The sequence below is a fragment of the Plectrocnemia conspersa genome, unplaced genomic scaffold (assembly GCF_051122295.1).
Source record: "Plectrocnemia conspersa isolate PC_06_02 unplaced genomic scaffold, ASM5112229v1 ptg000004l, whole genome shotgun sequence".
Taxonomy (NCBI): domain Eukaryota; kingdom Metazoa; phylum Arthropoda; class Insecta; order Trichoptera; family Polycentropodidae; genus Plectrocnemia; species Plectrocnemia conspersa.
In genome coordinates, this window is record NW_028277168.1 from 11,985,476 (window position 1) to 12,011,286 (window position 25,811).

The 25,811-nt window shown below is 29.4% G+C and overlaps 1 protein-coding gene and 1 long non-coding RNA gene across 14 annotated transcripts in view; one reads left to right on the forward strand and one right to left on the reverse strand.

The window, feature by feature from the left end:
* Positions 1-25,479, reverse strand: part of Hnf4 (Hepatocyte nuclear factor 4) — a 53,857-nt gene extending 28,378 nt beyond the window's left edge. For 9 of the 13 annotated variants that reach the window (XM_088184920.1, XM_088184917.1, XM_088184921.1 and 6 more), the window contains exon 1: positions 24,915-25,479. In XM_088184920.1, the coding sequence (XP_088041046.1) occupies positions 24,915-25,068 (154 nt within the window). In that variant the 5' untranslated portion in view covers positions 25,069-25,479. Of the gene's footprint in view, positions 1-6,119; positions 6,190-24,914 lie in introns of those variants that run through there. The other 4 variants (XM_088184923.1, XM_088184925.1, XM_088184922.1 and 1 more) reach the window with 1 other exon arrangement.
* Positions 905-10,975, forward strand: LOC148235939 (uncharacterized). Its single transcript, XR_015809411.1, has 2 exons — positions 905-3,524; positions 5,522-10,975. It is a non-coding gene; the product is annotated as an uncharacterized LOC148235939 (long non-coding RNA).
* Positions 25,480-25,811: the final 332 nt, after the last annotated feature.

Here is a 25,811-nt window from a genome sequence, read left to right on the forward strand (position 1 = left end):
CAAACCCAAACAAACTCATATCGAGACAAAAAAATCGTAGCGAACTTTGTATGAGAGGAGCTCAGTGATTCACACAACACGGTGAGGATTCTCGCGAACAAAGTGCACGAAACTGATAGTGATTGCGAAAATTCCACACATAGAAATAAAATAGGTGATAAGTGCCAAAAACTGAATTGAAAAATTTATTTTGTGGCTTAATTTAATTTATTACCAGCAAGACAATATATTATGTATTTGTTACGAATTTACAATCATACGAAATAAATATTCTCTGAATCACTAAATTCTGGTTAATCTCAGACTGTTAAAACCTCGCTCACAAGTCACATTGATAATCGCTTAAAAGACAAACTTTAATAAGTCGCGAAGGATTCGATCTAACTGGAAACAAAAATCGATAAATCTATAGATTACCAATAGTAACCTCACGGTCGCCTCTGCCGTTGGGACCCTTGAATTTGATTATAGTTTTGCAGTAGTCGGATCGAGAGTGCTCGTACAATTTAAAATGACGACCTTCGCTGGTGTATAAAATTGACATGTCATAATAACATATGAGGTCACGTAAAGCTAATATTTGCCATGTGTAATTTGTTTTTTATTTCTTTTCCTGGCAAAAATATATCTTAGTACATATGGACAAAAAAACTCGCTTCGGTGCCTCTTTAGTGCGATCTCGCGAAGAAGACCCGCAAATTCTTCTTCACTTTATATTTTTGACGCACATGTGTTAATGGCACAAACGTGTTTTTTCATTGCATTTCGAAGATAATTAATTATGGGGATACAAAACACACCATATTTTTTAATGATTCTTCCTTTTCTCTACGACTAAAACAACAAGGCCACAAATAGGCGGTGTCGTATGGTGGTTTTAATTTTAATTTATTATTCAATTTAATGGTTTATTGTAAATTATTACGTTATCGGTGACAGAAATTTCATATTTTGGAAATCAGTATTTCAAAATAGATATCCGATTTCGTATTGTGTATCACCCAAATTTTGTTCGTTGGTATGATATAAATATTATCTAATGACAATTTTCACATTCATTAGAAATATTATTTTCATAATTTATATCAGTTGACGGATCATAAAGAGTGAGCCCGCATACAACTAAAATAGCAATTGCCAGTTAATGCTAACAAATCCAGGTAAGGTTTGAAAGAATTAAACATAAAATATCAATAATACGATGGATACTATTATAACGGTCAGTTACGTCACATGTGAGATTTTCCTGTTCTCCAATGCGAACGCTGAAGAATTTCTTTGAAGAGCCTGCAAATATGCAAGATCATCATCAACTTGTTTATTTAAAGTTAAAAGTTTTTCCTAAGAACTAAGAACGATAATTTATTTATCTTATTAGCTTACATATGGATTAAGGAAAGTTTGAAAAATTAATATGTAAAACATATATGAATCAATGTAAGATTAAGAATGTTCTTGGAATAAAATCTCTAATTTAATTGTACTTAATTATCTTCATCTGATTAACCACCGATATTATTATTGACATAATTACAATCATTATTTAGTCTATTAATATCTTATTGGTAAGCTATTTGAAATTGTGTACATATTTTATTGTATTATATTACATATATAATTTATACAAATATGTAATAAATTGGACTTTAATATTTCCAATTGCAGAAATCGAAAGTTATATATGTATATGAAGCAAAAGCGTATAATCTCAGTACTCACCAATGAAAATATTCTATAAAATCTTTAAAAAAAAGGAAACAAATCTAGTTTCGATAAAAACTGCTTCTTGAAATTCAGATTGTATGTATAATATAAATTCGTGTGGATATCTATTTTGTATTAATTTAATTTTATATTTGTATATGGTATGTCAGGGTATATTTATAAGGTAATAATAAAAGGCATATTGCTGATAATATTTTGTATGAAAACTAGTCATATCTATAAGATTGTATAATAATGAAACTAATATTTTCGACTAGTAGTTGAAACTAAAGAATGGATAAAAAGACGACATTTTAAACATCATTACCGTTTTGAGTTGCTATTGATGTTCAAAGAAGTCTGATGTTTTTTTAAATTTCGATGCTGAAATTAATCAGCAATAAATGAAAATATATAAGACCAATGACAAAACACCAGACATTGAATTGAATATGGGAATCAACATATTAACGTTCGTAAGACAACAGTCAATGATAAAGATGCATAAATTGAAGGAGCTTAACTAAAACATTTATATCTGCCTTATGTTTTTAGCATAAATTATTTAGATTATAAAACTATGGTGTTATTTTTTTTCAAACAAGATTATATTCGAGCGAAATTTAAAAACTCATTGGAAGATAGTGTACGTATATTATGTTATATCTTTTCTCCTTCCATTTCCCCACATTATCAATTTCACGCAAGATTTTTTTTTTAAAAAGTGACAATAACACTAATTTTAATTAAATGATATTGTAAAAAGTGAGTCTGTAAAAAAACTTCTCTTCTTATTATGCTTTTTACTAGCAAAAAAACAACAAAAAACGTGTTGCAAATACTGGTATTGGGACAAAAATCTGCCTTTGATACTACCGGTATTACAAAATAAAATACCGGTAGTACCAATTTTTTTTTTTTAAATCTACATTTTTTTGGTGAAAACGATATCTCTATGGCTTTGGCTTGAAACTCCGAAAACGACTATGCTTATATTGATTTAAAACAGAAGCGGATAATTATATAATATTCATTGTAGGTGATTAACCAAAGTAACTTTATCGGCGTAATATATTAAAGTAAAATAATATTATGCAGTATTTACGTATTTTTATTCTATAATATGTTTTATTATTATTCAATGTTTACAACATGTTTTTATATTAATCACAGTGACTTTTCCTAGGTGATAATAATTGACCTTTTTTGTTTCGCATCTCTGGTGAGTAATGTTTAGAAACTAGCTGATCAATAAAATTTAGTTGAAATTCGGGCTTCCAAAGCGGTTAAAACCGAAACCGATTAACCGGTTCTTCGGACATTTAAAAAAAACGAAAACGGTTTTTGCCATTATTTTTTTCTTAAATTTCATAAATAACGCACAAAATCGATAAATGAATTCTCTACTTCATTATCGCAACTCAGAAAAAAGATTCATTAATTATGGAAATGCATAAAAGTATATCATCCATTATTACTGTTCCAGAAGTTAAAGACGTTAAAAAAGATTTTAAATTATTTGAATAAACAGTATACCACAAATTTTGAAAAATCATACAATTCCTTATTAACAATTAAATCAACGTCACGCAAATAATTTTTTTACAAAAATTTAAAGTTCGATGCATTATGGTACACTTGATCATTAGTCTTTTTAAAATATTATTTAAAAAATAATAAACTACCAATACATATATTTATACTTTCAAATTTTAATAATCCTGGTATTTATGTATTATAATATTTTTCTTGTCAATACATTTGTTTTTGTCCTCTATGATGTATTTTATATCAAATTTTTTACAATTTAAATTTATTTTGTGCATTCTGTGCAAACAAAAATAATAATTAATGTACAGTAGACCCCCCAATAACACGGTAAGTTGGGGGCGTGTTATTTGGGTGTCCATTACTTTATGTGTGAGTGAGCCAAAGGGATGATATCTCACCACACGCGTCTGATTAGTACGTAAATATTGAAACAATTGTACGAGTATTTTAGTCCCCCAACTACACGCGCCCAAATAGCACGTTCTCAATTTACCGTGTTATTGGGGAGTTTTCTGTACATTTTTTATTATTTTTGTTTGCACAGAATGCACAAAATAAATTTTAAATTGTAAAAAAATTGATATAAAATACATTATAGAGGACAAAAATAAATGTATGGACAAGAAAAATATTATTATATTATTTTATAGATTGCCAAAATTTGGAGGTAATATATTCAAAATATTATAATACAAAAATACCAGGAACATTAAAATTAGAAAGTGTAAATATATGTATTATATATATTCACAAATATAGTAATTATGTTTTACAACATATGAAATATCTTAATTTTTCGAAACTAGTTTTTGTTTTTTGGAAAAAAACGAAAACCGATTTGTTTCGGGCGGTTTTTTGGAAGCCCATAGTTGAAATTGAAAAATCAAACAATTCACAATCAAACAAAAAAATCTACAAAACATAATTAGAATATTTTATGTATCAAAACAATAATTAGAAAAAATGCAGCTAAAATTCATCATTGACTTGTTTCTATTTGTGGTAATATAGAGCAGGAAGAATCAATATTCCTGATAAAAAATAATGGAAGGCCATCTGAACTTACTGATTAGCTCAGCCCATTGCTTCATTTTTTAAATTAACTCTTTGTATGCAGGTTGAAAATGCGAGATTACGTGCAGAGCGCACAGCTAATAAAAATAACTGATAGTCCAATTTTTTATACAAATATGATATTAGATTTTTTAATACAAATATGTACGACCTAGCTCGATTTGAATTACTCATAACAATATTCATCCGCGATATTAAGAAAATCTAGGACCGGATTTATAATTATATAATAATCACTAATTCCGATCTCCCACACGATAGAAATTGAAAAACACAAAGGTTTGTATGGGATTCGAACCCAGGACTTTTGGGTATTAGTCACACGGTTTAATCGCATGGATCAATTTTATGGTAGATACTTTTTTTATTAATTTACTTACTTCCTGTCGTAAAATAATTTGAAAAGTGATCGCTACGAGAGACTTTGGAAGCGAAAAAATTAGAAATGAATTTAAAACCAAAAGAAATATTGCGATAAAATTGTATTTTAACATGACAATGCCAGACCACACGTTTCTATGAAGGATGTTTTAACCTTTATAAGTCCAAAGGCATGTACATATGTCATGCCCAAAATGGTTTCATCTATATCGTGCCAAATACATTTTCTAAAAGTGATTTGATAATAAAATTTCCATTATTTTATTTCGTTAGTTACTCAGGGATACTCTATTAATATATTACAGTAAAAAGATTTGGTAATTTCCAACTATTTTACCTGGAATTATTAAATTACTAAAATTCGTCGTAAAACCTGTTAATCCATCGATGAATTTTGGAAGCAACTTTTTGACTAATATCAAAATTTAAAGTTTTATTTTTAAATTTACGTACACATTTTCTTTAAATAAATGATATGTAACTACAGCAGACTGTGCTAATAAAGAAAATAATAAAATCAATAGTAGTTATGATGTAAATTGATTCTTTTAGTTATAATGTGGCTGACGATGATAAAATATTTGACAAAAAAACATTTGCGTTATTATGAAAGCAATTTTTCTGTTAGTGAAAACAATTTATAAACTAAGGCAAATATTTCCGATGGTGATATGAATTTATATAGTAAACATTTATTTATTGACGATGACGATAAACAATGGGACTTGTCTAAGTTGAGGGTAATTATTTGATTATTAAAATAGTTCCAAATGATTTGCAGAGCTTTTCACACAAGTTGAATCTGCTATAGTGATTCTGTAACTTTTTCAATTTCAACTCGCACTCCCAAGGATCCGTTTTTGCGTCCGCGTGTCCTGACTACAATTGACCGGACAGTGATAATAAATTTTTGGCCGGCGAATAGAGACGATTGATGAGTTGCGGCAACGTATTGACTTCGTCAATTTGGACCGCAGCGTTAGACAGAGACGGAGAATCGTCGCGCATATTAAAATCAAATAAAAACAATCAAAGATGGCGGTCGTCGCGTCGTCATGGCGACCGGAATCCTATAGGATCAATCGTATTTTCATCTTCAATTAACGACACGTGCCTTGCGCAGGTTCAACGCTTTATAATAATGCGGCGCGCGAGTGACGTAACGACAATTATAAAATTGTTTACGTCTCATTTTCGATCGGCGTGCAAAACACCAAACAACAATACAGTCGAAGTGAAAATTAAAAAATAAAATACGCGAAAATCGAGAAGGCGGCGCTCGCGCATCTCCGCCGGCCGTTATGTTTGAGGTTATGTTATTTTTAATTATTTACAAAATGGCCGCCGGTCGGGAAAATGGCGATGTCGTCGTAGCTGATTTGTTTGTAAATAGCTTCGGAGAAACTCACCGTCATCGACGAGTCCCATATGAGCTATATTGCCACGGACTAGTGACAGTCTCAGGCGCCGCGCGCGACTGACAGCTGAGCGCCGTCGCCAGCGCCGCTGTCGTCGGACGGTAGAAGCGGCGCCACGTGACCCGCGGCAGCTTCCGCAACAATGAATATTCAATTTCAATACGGGCGATGCACTTTCGGCCAAAAATTATCGGCCATTTCCGTATTTCAAATATTCGCGTCGAGCTTGATTCGAAATGGCGGATATCAATTATATGAATTAAGAAGTAAAATATCGATGTATTATAGAATTATTAAAATTTATAAATGATGTTTCAGATTTAGGGGATCTATAGAGCAGGTGACAGAGGGTAGAGGGGTTTCCTAAAAAATGTGACGTCACGAATTTGAATTTGTTCGTTAGGAAGCCTAATCTATTTTTATTAATTGATTTTTTAATAAAACAGTTTTCCTTAAACAGAAATATAATGAGTAGTGCACTAAACTCCAATGTTATTTATTTACAATATATGGTTATGAATATCGAATACAAATTCTACTCATTTTATACAGAACTTGTATAATAAAGTATTCAACAAAATCACTTCCACACAAATACATATATTATACTACCTTTTTAAATAAAAATAATTTTGGTTTTGTAACGTGGCGTACAGGGGATGGGGGGGGGGGGTACAATTTCACTAAAACCCTGTGACATAATTTATGAAAGCAGCTTGTTAAGAATATCGGCGTCACGCTCAGAAACCAATAATTATAATTTTTCTCTGCGCTTCGCCCTAACGGCTACGAAAGCGGCCAACAACATTTTGCTACATAAATACGTTTTAAAAGTTAAGCTGGTTAGGTGTAAGTGAGCGTGCGTTGGTCAGAATATTTAAACCATTTATGTAAGGTAAATAATTTTGTTGACAATTTATATAATCCTACTTTTAAGTAGATTCGATTTTGCAGTTATTTATTTGGTGTTCACTAATCTGGTCAACGTTTGCTCACACCTAATCGGTTTCAATTTTTTTCAAAAGTTTTTTACTACCTCTACAAATAAAATGGATCTAAATAGCAATATTTCAATACAATATTACATAATAATGAGATCGAAAACCATTTCAAACTAGTAAAATGGACTAAAATGGCTAGTTTTATCATATATAGCAGGCAAATCTGGTAGCAGTTATCAACATATATAAATTATAACACACATAAAAAAATTTAGATGCCGCTATTAGATGCTGAATTTGAAAATGCGAGTCTTGGAACTCGGAGAGTTTTCGTTGGCATGTCGAGTTGTATTTTTGACGGCTGTGATTTCGGTGAATGATTATTATAAGGCGCTCTAAGCTATTATAAATAGTGAAGGTGGTTAAAACCCCTCTCACACACACGTAAAATTCCCATAATAAATGGGAATTAGCATATTTTTTATCATTGTTAAAGAACATTTTTGCTGTTTGATATGTGTCGTTTCCGTTGCAATCAGGGCTGTGGAGTCGTTAAAAAAAAACACGACTCCGACTCCGATTCCGATATTTACCAACAACACGACTCCACTCCGACTCCGACTCCGACTTCGACTCCAACTCAAAAAAGTTTAATTTTATCAGGTATTTTTGGTGTTTTTCTACACGTTTAATATTCATACGCTATACACATTCATTATTACGCAATTAAAAATTCATAAATTTCGTAATTTCGAGTCGCTCATTTTTCACGACTCCGACTCCGACTCCAACTCCGGCCAAAACACCACGACTCCACGACTCCAACTCCGACTCCGACTCCGACTCCACAGCCCTGGTTGCAATACATAAGAAGGGAAATTTGGAACGCAATTTCAACATATTACATGTAAAATTTCAATCTAAATTTCCTATTAAAAGTGAAAGAAGTAAGAAGAAGTTGCCAGAACTAAAATCTGGATTAATTACACAATAAAATATGTTTTCAAAGCCAATTGAGCAATCTAGAGATGCAATAATTGCTTATTTCCGAGCGTGTTATCAGAAATCCTTTTCTGTTTCGGAAGGATTTGTTGAAAAAACCTTTATTGAAGTCTCGGATTCATAACTTGAAAACATTAAACACAATTTTCTCAAAATTCATTTATAAAACGTAGTGAAAAAATGTGAATAAACACCGCATAAAAAATGTTTATGTCTTTAAATTTCCTTACAATTGAAAGGATCAGCTGATATCGGTGATATTGTAAAATTAATAGCTTTTATTAAAAATATTTTTGCAGATGATCTACTAAAGAAGAACCGTTGGGGACGATTTTATTGTGCAGCAGAAGACGTATACATACACCTATATGTCTTTTGAACTACTTGCGTAGACGACAAGAAAAGTACATACGTGTCATTCATAATTTAGAAATCAGCTATTTAAAAATTAATGTTTTTAAGGAAATAGTGAAAATGAATAAATTATATTATAAAGATACTTTTTTATTTATTTTTTTAAATTCCAAAATTTAGAAATAATGTCAATTTTCACCTTGTGTTTTAATAATATGCACATATATTTTTATATTATTCTAAAATTACTAACAAATTTTAAAATTTAGTAAAAATAGTGATATTTTTTTAATTTAATGAAAACAGTGTGGCTGTTGAACTAAAGCAAGTTTTTGTATATTTGGCTGGAAGTTTGTTAAAAATAAACGATAGTCTTCTTTTTTCAACATCTGCAAAATATGCTTCTTTCCAAGAGAGAAAAAAAAATATTTACGCGTAAATATTTTATTATATGAACACTATCGAGCTGAATCACTAGTATTTATGTTCTATACACCAAATATATTCATGACCCATCCTAGGAATTAAAAGTAAAGCATTAAGGCTTTGATTTCATCTTAAACATTTTTTTAAGTTGCCACAGAAAACCTTTGCCAAAAAATGCAATGATTAAATCTTTGGATGAAATAAGATTTGCATTATTTCTTTATAATTGCTTGCAAAGCAAATCAACTAATCAAATATGCGCGTGCATAAGCATGCACACATTCTATTGCCTATGTGTAATAAATCAAACACAAACTCTTTGAAGTATGTTCCTTTATTTACTATATGATAAATGCAATAAGTATTCGTCCAGCAAGAAGGATGTGCTGTTTGTTAATAAATATCGATTTCATAGAAACCGATACGTGTGATGTAGAAAATCCAAGTTCACTCAAGTAAGGTAATTCAATAGTATAAAGATATTCCCAGATTTCCTTAAAAGTGTAAAAATTTTCCTTAAGCCATGATCCAAAACGATTGCGAATTGAATTTATTGTTAACGAACTACTAAGCAATTAAGGATCATTGAGTAAGCATGAAAATAATTGTTTAAATATTTTCTGTACTATAATTTTGCTTTTAAAATAATTAGAAGACCATAATGAAACTTATTTGACAGATAAGCTTTTGAGGCTGATGAATAAGAAAGTTACATGCAATGATTTCACTGATAGCAGTTGTGTGACACAAGAAATTCAAGTATATGTAAGTCATAATAAACGTGATGCATCTCATGGGAAAGTCTCATAAGAAGTACAATAGAAACTCGGTGGGAGAAATAAAATAAAAATTACAAACTTTTATGAATAAAAGGTTTTCTTGTAATTAAACATACCTTTCTTCCTATCCCATCTACTGTTTTGAATCCATGATATATTACACCAAATATGTAAATGCCGATGAGATTAAACTGTGGTGACCGTTTGCCACCCTAAGATGATAACGGTGTTTTTCGGAACCACCACAATTCTTTGGAAAGGTAAGCCCTCTTTTAGTAGTTGCATAAGTTTTGGCACATTAAGAACTACGACCTTTACCTAGCCGAGCTTCGCTTTAGTTCATACACAGCGGAACTCAGGCGAGGTCCAACCTCCTACCTAGGCTGTCGCGAGTGAAAGCTGCAGTCGAGAAAACTAGCACGAAAACAGTTTATGGTCTCCAGCATCACTAATAAATTTGAGGAAACGATTAAGGAACATCAGATATAAAAGAGCGTGAATACGCTTGTGGTTTTTTCAAACTAGCCAAAGAAAGATGATCAATTAAACATTTTTCGAGTTCACAGCCACCAAACATATTGCGTATAGTATATGCAGTGGCGGAGGCACTGCAGCAGTGGGGGCGGAGAGGACGGACCGCCCCGGGCGGCACTTGCTTGGGGGCGGCATATTCGCGATGGGATCGTCTAGTGTGGTTCTTAACCCTGATTGCACTAAAACATATAAATCCACGAATAACAAGAGCTTAATAATAACCAATTTATTATTTTAAGAAATACTGATTTTATGACCCTGCAAAAAAATGTATGGAGGGGGGGGGGCAATTTTAAGGATCGCCCTGGGCGGCACATATCCTAGTATATGATATGCTTGTATTGTTTTCAAAGAAGTCGATAATGGTTTTTCAAGTTACGATTTGGAAATTTATGAAAATTTCAACTCAAATCTCAGTTTCGTATGTGTATTCGTATATTACAACAATGAATGTAGTCATTTTTCTTGCGATGTAATAGGATACGATATTTGTTTTATGAAATTTATCTTCTTATCTTAATGTTGATTATAACAACATGGACATAACTAATCACCGATAAACATAATAATAATGAAAAATCACTTTGCAAATGCAGAATTTCCAGAAATTACTCGTGTTTCCTAATGCAGCTGTGAACTTTTTAGTGGCTGATGTTGATTTTTTTCTTTTAAATTATTACACATGATGTTTGATTTTAAATCTGTATAAGAGATTTATCATGGAAATATTTTTTTGAGGTTTAATTAAAATTAAACTTGGTACTGATTTAAAGTTTAAAAAACTGCAAGCTCCATTGTGGTTAAAATAAAATATAAACATTCTTGATGTTTTTATTGCTTTTTTATGGATCCTGTATTTATGATTCAATTGTTCGATCTTTCATAACGGTAGGAATATATTTGAATATCTTATCGTTAACTATTCAATATTTGAACAGTTAAAAATAACAGAATGCAATCTATTGAAACTATGATGATTGTTCTACACATTATTAATTTAGTTTATTATAATTTTGATCCATCATCACATACAAGGTTCTCCTAGATTTCCCTAATATCATGATGAATAATTAAAATATAATCGAGCTAGGTCGTGCATAGTGACATATATTAATTGTAAGCCGTAATAATAGTTTTTAATTAATAATAATATATATCACTGATTTACAGACTTTGATTTCAGTCAGGTGTCTCACTGCATACTTAGTAGTGGTTGGTTGTGTTTTCTCGATTGTGACGTATTAGGCTAATGTATGTAATGTTGAAACAGAAGATGAAAAAATAAACTTGTTAAAAAATGTGTGCATTATATTTTTATAACTAGATAATATAAATGTTTGTAGTGGTTATTAGAATAATGATCATTTTACTATAAAATATTATTCATCAAAAGTCTATATAAAAATATCTTTATTAATATTTCTGAGACTAGTTGACCTAATTTTAAATATTTTTTACCCGAAAAGCTGCTTACTTATTGTTAAACTTTTTTTGCTTTTAAAAGGTTAATACTGTATTTATTACCATAGTGTTTTTATTTGTCATAGTATATTAAATATTTAATTAAAATAACCGCAAGTTGAGATTATCTTTGCAAAACAAGCCATAAAACCGGATGGGATGCTTCAACGTAAGATTTTGTCGAGTCATTATTCATCAACAGTCGTAATCAATTATCTTAATAATCAAAATAAAACATTACTGGACAGCAGCTAAAAATTTTTATTTTTATCAATCAAGGTCTCGAACCATAATTGTCTACCATAATAATTTATCAAGAAGTATTTACATTCGCATATATGCAAATTAATAAAATAAATATATTTTTAAAAAGGTCGATAAAATAGTAGTTTTTAATGTGTTCGTTTTCACAATATGTTGAGTATGCTTTATTTGCACTTTATATTAAAATATATTTAAGTAATTGAATTCGGTAAGATAAAGTTTGACTTTTTTGTGACTTATTTACTCATTGTGTTGAAAATAAAGAAATAAATATCACCGACACATCAAGTGCATAAAGCTGTACATCCAAAAAAGATCTCAACATCAAGTTATTTTTAAACCGACAATCATGTATCTAGGATACTAGGATAGCGATCGAGTCAATAATAATTACAGAACCAGTTTTGCATCGATTTTTTAAATCAATGCTAATATATTCGCAAATAACTTGAATTCCGTCGACGAGTGGAAAAAAGGACGCTTACAATAATTATTAAAAAGTGTACATTTTTCACATAAAAATTATGCTAATTTTGATACTCGAAAACAATATATTTTGAAGATGTAAAACCAATAAAAATATGGCAGATACTAGAGACTTCGCGTGTTTAATATACGTAAAAAGTGAATACATTTCGTTGTTTTTTAAGATTCTGTAATCATTTTTTTCCGGCTTCGCATGCGCAATTCGATAAGTGTTTATTTTTTATCGAATTATATTTCCGTCTGTGCGTGGAAATAAAAAAGTTTTTTATCCGAGTGATTGTCAATCTATACACATAATATATGCAAATCTTATGATGAACATGCACAAAAGCAATCGCTTGAAAATAACTGTAATCGAAGTGAAAATTGGCGATTCGTATGTACGTTTTTTTTTGTCGTATCTTCTAAGTTTCACAACTTGAAGATTTTACCGATATGCATAATAGTATGTAAACTGTCAATGCATCTAAATTTACCAACCTGGGTCAACAACAATCGGTTTTTTATATTTTATTTTACCGATATTTCCCCACGTGGAATATGTGTAGAAATTTTGCGTTAAATATACAGATAAATTTGCATATACTAAATGGACTTATCAAGTTTTAATATATTGTATGGATAAACGTTGATTTATTAATATTAAAACTTTCACGCAAATATTTCCGATTTTAGTGTACAAGTTTGACTACAAATTAATAACTATGATTAACTTTATTTATTTTAAATTATAAAAACAGATTTATTAGAAAGTTATTCAAAATATCCTTTGCTACTATGAATATTAATATAATAAAATAAACATATAAATCAATATTATATAAAAATAATAAATAGCAATCATATTTATTTTGATTTAAATATACAAAAAACTTATGTATTTTACTTTCGGAAACTGAAACTATTTATTAATAATTATTTTACATACTGGTTTTAAAGTAGGCTAAATATCAACAGGTTCGGTGCTAATTATTGTACTATAAATAACTGCTTTTATTAATATTTTCGGTACATACTCTTTGGGTACATACCAAAGTTAAATACGTAGCACCTGTAGCTAATATTATGAATAAGGTATAAGGTTTTAATAATCTAATATTAGCAAAGTTTTTTTTTATTTAATATTGTCTTTGTATGAGCGTTTTTTTAAATACAATTTTTATGCTTTGATTATTTTTTTTAAGTATTTTGCAATCTTTAATGCTTAAATGCTAACGCCTGCTATGTTTCAGCGATAGATTTACAACAGCAAATATTTTTTTTATTCATGATATTTATCTCAATTTTTAATTGCACGAATCACCTGAGCAGCATAAAAAAATATCAGTTGATTATCTTTTATCAAATATCAAGGATTTTGATTTTCATGACGATGAGTCAAATACGAATGACTGTCGTTTCTTTATTTTAACCCAGCTACCTACAATTCTTGTTATTAAATTACATCAATTATCGACTTGTTTTATTTTTTATGCGCTAGAATTGCATATAAAATTGCCTATGATAAAAAAATAAACAAATACAACCCGGCCTTGGTTTTGTTGCAGTCGGCCTCGCAAATCTAGTCATAGGTGGCAAAGGGTTAATATAACCATAAATATTATACAAATTGTAATGGAGGTGTCTAGAAGTCGATTTTGCCGATGACTGTTAATGTGTCGAGTTCACATTTCCTTGACCTCCAACCGAGTTCAGTTTTATGTATTGCATGTAATTAACTGGCAACCAATGCAGTCGTTGCAATCAAATGCACGCGCCGCGAATAGACACACATACGTGAACATAAATTATATCTAATGCATGGTTAAGATAAAGATTGTTGTTTATTGTGCTTTGTTTAAAGATAAAACTTATTACTTTTGCCGTTCTTAGATTATAAATATATTCGTTAAAAATGCCATCAAAAATTTAGTAAAACGTTGAATAAAGCTAGTAAAACATCCATTTTAATGTTAACGAAACAAGTTGATTAGATTAGTTAAATACGTAGAAATATGACTTATACGGTTAAAAAAACTTCGTAGTCTGACACAGAGAGGGCAGTATTAGATGCACAATTATTTTTTGTGGGGTTATGTGAAATGGGTTTAGTGTCTCTGCAAAGTTTTACGACAAACTTTTAATTTGGGACTTCTGTGGAATTTTTTGAAGTAACGTGTACAAATACTTTTTTTAAATAGAACACAATGCAGTGATCAAAACCTACATAAAATGGAGCAAAAAACATAGAAAATTCTTTGTAGAATACAAACCACTAAATTACGTGATAGATCGGCGAATCAACATTTTGAACGATGAGTTTGTGATTGTCAAAAATTACTGTGAGGTGGCGTCCGAATTGCTGCTTCATTATAAAGCTAATGAAAAATGTTGTTACTGATGATACAAATAGGTTCACCACTATTAGCTTATATCGAGGCAATAGTCGAAACAGTGTAAGTATCTCAGAGATTCACCAACCATAAAACAATGGGTGTTCCATCCCCGCTTGCAAAGCGATAGCTTCTGATTTTTGGCATTCGAAGAAAATATTGATAAAGGATAATCTTCCTAAGGGTCAAAACATAACAGGATAATATTAATCAATGGAAGTTCTTCTAGGAATTTAATTCCGATTGGAAGTGCTAGCGAAATCCAGAACTAAATTATATGTATGCCTTTATATACACTTGGTCTGACTGGGGGATGTTTCTTGTTCACCCACTTTCGACGTGACGGCCGAGTGTAATTGGATTTATTTATTTCTGTCTGCTCTTTTACAAAAATATTGCATGAGCAATAGAAGTTTGGCAACCTTGCACTTGCCATTTCGTATTCCGTTTATCAATAAAATACATTATTTGTAAAGGCTCCGAACGGAATTTTTGATAGATAGTGACACTAATTATTCTTTATATATTATTGTCACGTACAAAAACATTCAGGGGTCGACAAGTAGTAAAAACTAATGGCATTTGATTTATTGCGCTTTTAACGCATATTGTAATTAAGTTTCTTCACACTTTGTGCTTAAATTTTTAACATATAATAATCACGATTTAAAAAATAATAATAGTAAAAAATAAGCAAAATACAAATTATTTTGCTTACATTTAAAAATTATCGACTGAGTTCTGGTAAAGAACGTTCAAGTTTGTCAATTATTAAATCTTCTACTGTAACATGACAGTCTAATTGGTTACAATGGGGTTAATACAAACAACATGTAAAGTAAATTCGTAGATGAACAAACATTGCAGTACAAAAATAGTTTCGTCCCCTTCTCCCGTTTTTAACCGATAAGCGTTGCAAAACGACGTATTTGTGTTTATTTTTATCAGTGGAGTACAATTTAGGTATTTATATACATACATACACTAATATTATTTGCACACCCTGAATTATATTATAAACTAATTTTCCTGTATTTTTACCTTGCTGTAAATTTATAATTAATATGTTTAACGTATTAATATGTCGATAATTTACTGTTTTGAGGCACTCCAAATAGTTATATATTTACATATATAACTAAAGAAATAAAATATAAAAAACATTAGGTTTATATAATATTTTTTAATTTGAATTAATGTAAATGATTTTTATAGAAAATAATACCAAAAAATAAACGAACATAGCAAAAAATATTTTATATTAATTTTATAAAAAATATTGAATGCCTCTGAATTGATATAAAAAGCCGGATAATATATAAAAAATATGTAAAATAAATTAACGAATAAGAGAAAAAGTTTTAAAATAAATTATTAAAACGTACTAATACAAAAAAATAATAAAACAAATTAAAGCAACAAAACTTTGAAATACACGTCAAGTTAACTCACTCCCAGGTGTATATTAACAAAGTAACAAATGTGTATTAATTAACTCACTACTCAAAGGGTTAAAAGACATGATGCTGGATTTTTTATATAATTATTTAAAACATGTATTCATTATATGCATTATAAAAACTACATAAATCGATCACAATCATGTCAATGTAAAGTACAAAAAACTGCATTAAGCGCAATCCGAAGTCAAACTTTTACTTTTATGTTTTGTATACATTATATTTATTTATATATAAACATATGTGTGGGTAAGTTTATATTATTTTGTGATTTATTACTTTTGGGTTTGTGTCTCAAGAGTGTATGGACAATATGATTGTTTTCCAATAAAAATGTTATTATTATCAAGTGATTCCGTAAGTTCGTGACAAATTTGAAAATTAAACTTAATAAGTTATATTTTGATGAAAATATTTTTATTAATCAATTATAAAGTCATCACATAATCAATAATAAGTTTCGATTAAATTTTTGTAGAAAGAGCTTGGTTTTTCTTGAAAAAAGTTTGTGGCATGGTTTTTGACATCTTTCACAGAATTAAGATTCTTGCAATTTAAACTATTCTGCAGATACCGAAAAACGTGAAAATCTGAAGGAGCAATGTCTGGAGAATACGGTGGATGCTGAAGAATTTTCCAAGTTTTCGCAAAGTCTGTTGGGCAACGTGTGAAGATGACGCCTTTCCAATTAGATTAAAAAAAACTGTTTTCATTAAAATATAACTTATTAAATTTTATTTTAAAATCGGGCATGAACTTATGCAATCACCTAATACTATGATTTAAAGCTAACTGAAAATTCAGAGCTGAAATTATTTGCGGAAATCTCACATTAATCAACACACTGATTTAATGATAAGCAGCACGTGACGAAAAGTTATCTGATAAATATAATATTAAATACACATTAAACATACAGATTAAAATCGAAATTGCGCAAATATTTTAATTATATAAATAACGTCGTAGTTAAAATATTTATAGACAAGTTATATTTTTAGTCGAATTAAAAATAAATATTTTGTTATTATATATTATAAAGATGCTAAGGTTTATAATTTGGGTTTCATGTGTGAATTTTCTTTGGTGTTAATTTTTTGTGTCTTATCCTCTTATCCTATTGAGTTTTGGCGATGTTTTGCGGTGCTAACAAAAGCAATTTCCACGTAAAAGACATTGAAAAGAAACGTGGCCATGCAAATGTATGCGTGTTTATTGCTCAGAAACGATAAGCAAATGACCCGAGGGTCATTCGTTGTTGTGTCTCAAGCAAATTAGAATATAAAATCGAGCAGACAAGAGGAAATACCAAAAAAAAAAAAATACCCATGCGATTTATTTTCACACACATTTGTAATAAATAATAAGTCCTCGTGAACTACAAAAATCGTAAAAAAATCTAGACTTCTAAATTTGATAAGCGCTCATTGAAACACACGTGATTAATTTCATATACGAATTCAAGAAAAGTCGTTATGATTTAGTCTATTTCTGCTTTTAGAGGTCAAATATTTTCCTTATCGTGTGTTAAAACTTTATAACATGTTTTTAGCACTGACTTAACATGGAAAGTGAAAACAGATTCGACCGTTTCAGGAAATAAAAAAAAGGTACGGCATAATTATAATTTTATTAACTTTTAATTATAATTTCGTATTTATAGTTTATTTTACAATGTTATTTTTTAGGATATTTTAAACAACTAGTTCGTCGATCAATTAAAGAACAGAAACGTTTCGAGATATTAATGTGATGTTAGTTGCAAAAATTAGTTGCAAATTAACTTAGATGTGTATGCTTCATAATAAAAATATATAGTGTATGTTGGCGTGGCAATTGCATTTTAAAAAGATATATTGTTTTTGATAAGAAAAATGTAATCAAACTTAAAGCTGAATCATTATATAATGTGTTATCTTCAATAGTAGTTAAAGGCACCTAAACAATTACTTAATTTAAAAAGATTATCTTGAAAACGAAAACATGAAAACCTAAGAATTTCTAATTATATTTTTTGGTGAAATTTGATTTAATTTGAATATTCTACAGATCCAAAAAAATAAAAAATGCTTATGAAAAAAACTAAATAAGAACATGTTAACTAGGAAGCTTAACACTTTCTCGCCATAAATTATATAATAGGCTTAGATTAGAGCTTCCAAATATTCCTTATTTTTGATTATATTATATAAAGTGACTTAAACACACACTATTATAATTTATAATATATGTAATAAAAAAACAATTAAAATATAAGAATATTTATTTTAATTAAAAAATAAATTATTAATTTAAAATTTAAGCAGTATTTAAATTTTGCCTTAATTAAATTCAATGTTTAGTCTTTGAAGTAATTTAAATTTTGTTTATACCTGCTGCTGAAAAAACTGAATTACAATGCTAATATGCTAAAAAAAATTACCACAATAATTTACTTAAAATTTAACATTATTCGGATTGGCCTAAAATCCAGAGCTGCACAATATTAACGCAAAATTATGAGTATTTTCTGGAATTTCGGCAGTAAAAAAAAGTTTTGTTTGTATGCAATTAGCTGTTATAAATAATATTAAGGTAAGAAGATAAATTTCGCAACACAAATTGTGTTTAGTTAGTGGGTTTTTGTTCTAAGTAATTAAAAAAAAATTGAATATTTGACATATATTCGAAAAAATAAGAGTTAAAATAATATCTTTAGTTCAAATAGTTCATGTAAAAAATCATCAAAACTTATTCTTATAAATAATACGATTATTATCATGTTTTTCTATTATTAAATCTTTCGTTGAAACATGACCGTCCAATGCATTACAATGGGGTAAACATAATCAACATCAATCAAGTAGTAAAACACAAGACTAAAATAAAAAAAATATTATTTAAAATATATAAAAATATTATGTTATTTTTTCTAAATCTTCTGCTGCTACATAACATCCGATAACCCAAGATGCTACAATGGGGTAAACACAATCAACAACATTTTTTCAGTGATTGTGAAATATTTTAGCATATTATTAAGCACGAAAGTAAAGATTAAGCAATTTTTTCGCTAGAAAAAGATGTCACTGATTTACAGATTTTAATTTTAGTCTTGTGTTACCTCTTGAATATTGCAATATATTAGGCTAACGCCTGTTAAGTTGCAGCGAAAGATTTAAAATATATACATTATTATATAAATAATAGTTTTTGACTTTAGTCATGTGTTTTTACCACTTGATTGATGGTGATTGTGTTTACCCCATTGTAACGCATTAGGCTGTCATGTTACAACGGAAGATTTATTAATTGACAAACATGGCATTTTTTTATGAAGGTCGAGGAGCAGCCTATTTTCTTATAATAATTAATCAAAATTTCTTTATGGTAAGTGCTTTGTAATCTATTTTTTATTACAATATAACTTTTTAATAGCTTATATCAGCATGAAATAAGTCAGAATTAAGGCAATTGTTAAGATTTACTCTAAGAATCCTAGTAAATTATTACCTAATACAATATTTTTTTCGATTAATTGCTAAAAAAGCAATTATGTTAACAGACAGATATGTTATATTGATGGATTACGATAATGTATTATATTATCGCATTTTCTTGAGATTTATTGATATTACAATATCAAACAGATATATAAAGCAGATAATACCTATACATTGTTATTTGGCAATAATGATTTAGGCACTATATTATTATAATAACATTTGTCATAACTCCTAATGAAATTTTATTTAATACATATGCCATCATAAAAGAGCAAGGTGTATAGATAAAACATTTTTTACAACATTTGTGCTTCTAATAGAGGCACATATAAATAAAAAAGAAGATGTCCTTGAATAAAAATATGCATTTGCGTATCAATTATAGTAATATTGTATACATTATATATAGTTATGCGTATTTAATTTTTAATGAATTATAAATTTAGGGTTTATTTTTATTCGTGACACATAATTTTGTATTTTATTTAATATTATTTGAAACACAATACGATAATACATATTATTACAGGCGTTAGTCTAATGCGCTACAACCAGGCAAACACAATCAACAACTATTAATTAAGTAGTGAAGCACCAGAATTAAATTAAAATCTGTAAATCAGTGCCATATATTTTTTTATTTACAAACTATTATTAATATATGTTACTTTACATAACCTAACTGGATTTTATTTTTAATATTTTTTACGATATTCATCCGTAAGTTTAGGAAAATGTATGAAAACCTATCTAAGATATTTTATCAGAAAAAAAATTATATAACAATCACTAAATCGGATCTCCCAGGCACGATATAAATTGAAAAATACTAGGGTTCATATAAAATTTAAGCTCGGGTACTATAGGTATTAGTCACTGATCGTGCTGATAAATAAATAAATAATTTTGATATTATCAATATGCATTGATTATTTGTTTAAATAGGTTTAGTAATACGAGTTTATTACACTTACTTTTAATTTGCAAATATTTGTAAATATACAAATATTAGATACTAAAATTGAGAATTATCATTAAATCAATACCTAATGAATCATATTTTAAATTGTGCTTGTGAACATCTAAAAGCTAATTAATCCTAAATGATTTAAAATCACTTGATATGTAATACTAAAAAGCTTCTAGTTCTTCATAGTTACTAATATGAGACCAACTTAGCCTACCGTCACAGTAACCGCTTAGCGGCCAATTAGGCGAATCCTGTGTATTTTTGTATACCGTAACATTGCCGTGACCTCTGTCGAGGTAAATGTTTGGCTTTTTCTTTAAAGACCACTCCATAAAAACTGGTTTCGATTGCCATTTTTCCTCGTGCTTTCGGCGTCCACTGACAAAAGTCTCCGACAGCACTCGCGTTGACCGGTCAATTGAAACTAAACATACCTAAAATATTATAATGACAGCTACGCCGGTAAGAAACACGCGTAAAAACAGCTAATGACACTTCTGCGAGTCCTTTTTTTCCAATCTAGCCGATGTTTTTCAGACGCTTGACGTCTTTGTCAAGGAGAACCGCGACCTCAATTTGTAACTGTTACAGTCGCGGTATTTTTTAACTCGCGTTTTATGTGTATGTCGTGAGTTTATTTTGTAGTGAAACACGTTTACAAAAAATGAAGACAAATAAGGTAAATTCTATTTAACAAATTAAAAAAACTCGTTAATATACCAAATACAATAAACGATAGAAGCATCCCGCACGTGCTGCTTCTTAGAAAAACACGAACACAGATTGACCAAATAAAACAATAATAAATTAAAAAGTCCTGATTTTAATTTAATTTTATTTACACAATCAGTTACAAAGCTTGTGGGAAATTTAAGAGGAAAATCAATAAATTCAATGTCAACCGTTCTTGAAATGTTACTCTTTAATGGGAAAATTTTATAAAATGCTTTACTATTGTATATATCAACTGAAATACTCAAAATATCTATCATATTGGTTGTTATAATACAAATTATAGGCTGTACATTTTGCTTTTGAATACGTTGTTAATTTTACACGTTCTTTTAGTAGTACATGTTTTTTATATATCAATTATTTTTAATATGATTGTAATAGATGTATTAGTATATCAAATCATTATAATAAACTGTAAATCGAAATAAAAATACACCAATTCCTCGATTTGCATTTTAAATGATAAAAAAAACTTAACTCTTTCAACGCGTCTAGATTATTTTTCAAAACTATTTTAAATTACAAAATAAATATGATTTTGCTTAAACGATTCACATATTAAATTCTATACTTGTCCAGTAACTTAGGAAATAGGGATTTAAATATCGATACAAATATTGACTCAAAATCATTTGCGCGCAGCAACAAGAAACTATAAGGATTTAATTAAAAATAAGACCTTAAACTAATAACAGATTATTTAATAAGGACAAATACAGAATATTCTAGTGCTGGATGACTTAGAAACAATCCGACAAAAAATAATGGTATGTATTAATTTCACGTGATTGTTAGAAAGCTATCTCTGATTATTATTATATAAAGATTCCAAAGCAATACATTAACGCAGTATTTATTATAGATATCTAAAACCATGCAAATTTAACTATATTTTTTATAATATATCACTAAAATATAAATCTGGTCGTCATAACTCAACAGGTTTCCAACAGGAAAATTAGATTGTCGACACCTCCCTCTAGCAGCTTAAAAAATTGCTTCATTCAATACACGCTACAATGATGACATAAATATTACACACCAAATGGATATGTTATTTTCATCTTTAATATAAAACTAGCTCATTACAAAATTCGTTATTTTTCAATTGCTATGTTGCGAGTGTATTCCTTATAAAGAACACGCAAAACCTAATCTTGTGGATATTATGATCATTTTAAACAGAAGTTTCACTTAATGCTTTTTTATATACATATATAATGTATTATTATTTATTTCAATAATATAAATAATTTTACAAACATATAATACTATACAAGTCTATAACCATTTTCATGTTTACAATTTGTTATTAGCTACAATTTGATAAAAAAGATAAGAATATGAAATACAAAGTTGGTGGTTATAATTTAATGAAAAAACTATAAAACCATATTTTTAAATTTAAGCGAAAGAAAAATAAAAATAGCCACCGATACACGAGATTAGTGGGTTAATGTAGTTCCGCGAAATATTTTTATAATATTTTCTGATATAAAGATGACAGTGTTCTTTAATTTATTATATTTGAAGGCTAATATGCATTTTTTTAACATTTGCATAAAAAAGTGTTATCTATATTATTTTGATAGCTTTATTTTGAATGACTTGCAATTTATAAATAAATAGCATTAGTGGTGTAACTCCAAGCCGGACAGGTATATTTTAAAATGCCTCTAATTAATTAATTTACGATCAATCTAATTAATCGTCGCAGTGGGCACGCTCGTTACCGAGCGTTCCCACTGCGACGGCGCCGACACCATTTTATTGCTTTTGACGTGAATTTTTGACTTCTGAGAAGTGATAATTGTTTTTGCGCCCTCCTATTGACCCAAACTCGGATTGAATACACTTTGACCAATAGTCTAATATACAAATTTCATAGTAATATCAGAAAGAATAGCTCTAATGTTTTTAAAACATAGTGAAATATCGAAGTGCAGACAAACAGACGATTTTGGAAAATATGCAAAATGCATAGTCTATCTATATTTTTCTTTCGGTTTTTGTCCCCCGAGAGAAATATTTTGGTCTTGACCTGATAACAGTTCCAAAAACATAATTAATTTAAGAACTTTTATTAGGTTTGGGTTTGGACAGCAAATGGACGTTTCGCAACTGTCAAATTGAGTTTCATAGACATTTTAGATCATATTTTCAGGATAGATTCGGACTGTTTAGATATCACGAGAATTTTTGGTTTAGAATCAGGGATGTTATTTCAGCTTTTTCCAGGTGGGGGAGCACAAAAATTAGCCAGTCAATGGACGTTTTTATAATATTTTGATTAAAATTCATAATATTTCATTAAATGACATGCATTTTTCTGGGCAAATTCAGGGTCATGCGATTTAAAGCCGTTGGAGCACATAAAAACCAACATCTACCATTAAATTGCTAATATTTTTTATAATTATTAAAATAAATTGAATATTCGATTAATAAAAAAAACCTAAGATTTTTTATAAATAATACTTCAGCGTGAATAATCTATCGTACAACTGAAGGACTACTCTTGATTAAAATAAAACATTCAGCCTAACTAATCCTCGCGACATCTTAGACCTATAATATGGCACAAAATAATAAATATATGACAATTGATTCGTCAACATCAACTCCACGATTCGGAATTCAATGCTCTCAAAATATACTGAGTTGAATTAAAAACCGTAATTTAATGTATTTAAAGTAAATATGTAAGTAAATGTAAAAGCAAAACTTTTTAGATTGAGAACCATGGATAACAATTCACACGTCTAGGTTTTGAGCGGCTAGCACAGACTGGTAAATTTTTTTCTAAAATCCATCGATAGATTGACAGATTTTACGACGAATTATTAGTAATTTGACAATTCCAGGTAAAATGGTCATGAATTACTAAATCTGTTTACCGTAGTATATTTATAGAATTATTTCTGAGTAAATAATGAAATAAAATACTGGAAATTTTATCATCAACTCATTTAAAATATATTGGACATGACATAGATGCCTTTGGATTGCAATTAATCGTAAGAGATAGTCAAGGGTTTTGTTTTTGAATATTTGATGAATCAAAACGTCATGTCATACTGTATCGAAAGCTTTTTCTTAATCATATAAAAGACCGGTATTTTTTTATATTAAAATGAATGCTTTTGATTATATATATATGTATGTACAAAGATGTTTACTATATCATTATTATTTAAAAATTCAATAACAAATATAGAATACACTTCTGCTTTGTTTCAACTATCTATATATTTTATTGATTAAGTTAAAATTTATTCATTATTTTTTTATCGTAAATTCAGTACCATTTTGTTCATACAATGTTAAAGATAAAACACAAGACAGTTAAGCCCGAAAAAGTCATATCGCACACGATTAACAGATCTTCGATAACCTTTTTCTATCGGAGCAAGCAAAAATTATTTTCTGTGTTTCATCGACGTTGACGACTGCGAGATAATAAAAAAATATTTGTACAGAGCTCTCGTTATCTACACACAATAAAACACACACTCACCTAATATTTGGAAGAAGGTGTCTTCCAACCTCATGGTAGAAGAGAGTAGATAATCCGTTCCTTCCACCTCTCCGGGGATCATCACGTCGCTCCTCATGTTTTCGTACTTTTGTTCGAAGTTCTCACAAGGAAATTGGTACCGTTCACGTATCATATATACTGATTTTTATTTCTTAGTATGAAGTAATGTATTTATTTACACCTGCACGATCGGGATGGTAGAATACGAACGCTCGAAAATCACGCACGTATGATTAGATAAGAAGGAAAATACACGGCGACTTTGCGAATTATATGCGAAATGTCACAGGGCATTGGCGTTGAATATTGATGCCAGGAAAGGCATTGTTTAATACCGATTTAACTTATGGTAATGGAGTGGTTGTTTTTTTGAATAGTGCGCGTTTTAGTCCTAACGCGACCGCGTTCGTCCAGTTCGCAATCGATCAAAGAGGAGTTTAATTAATTGTTTTTCAAATTGTAGTTATCGGAGATATTGTGAGAAATAACATTAGCGCGGGACGAACACGAACGAAACCGGCCGAATGACGATCAGACACGGACTGAAGCCAGAGCAGCTAGCATACTACACAGCTGATGCCGGTTGGCAATGGACGGGGAGGGGTGGAGCGATGGCCAAACGCGGCACACGGGCGAGCTTTTCGCAAATGAAAATTCACGCACGACCCAAGCTCTTACGTATGCACTGTTGTGATCTAATATTGACTCTGTAAAGTTGGAGCGATTTTTGGCAATTTATATAAGATCATCCATTACAGAGGTTATAGCAGAAGGATTTTTAGAATATGTTTTTTTATTTAAACTGCAAGTCAGCTTCAAATCTCTGACGTAACAAACGTGTTTTGTCATATATTATAAAACTGACTTTTTATATAT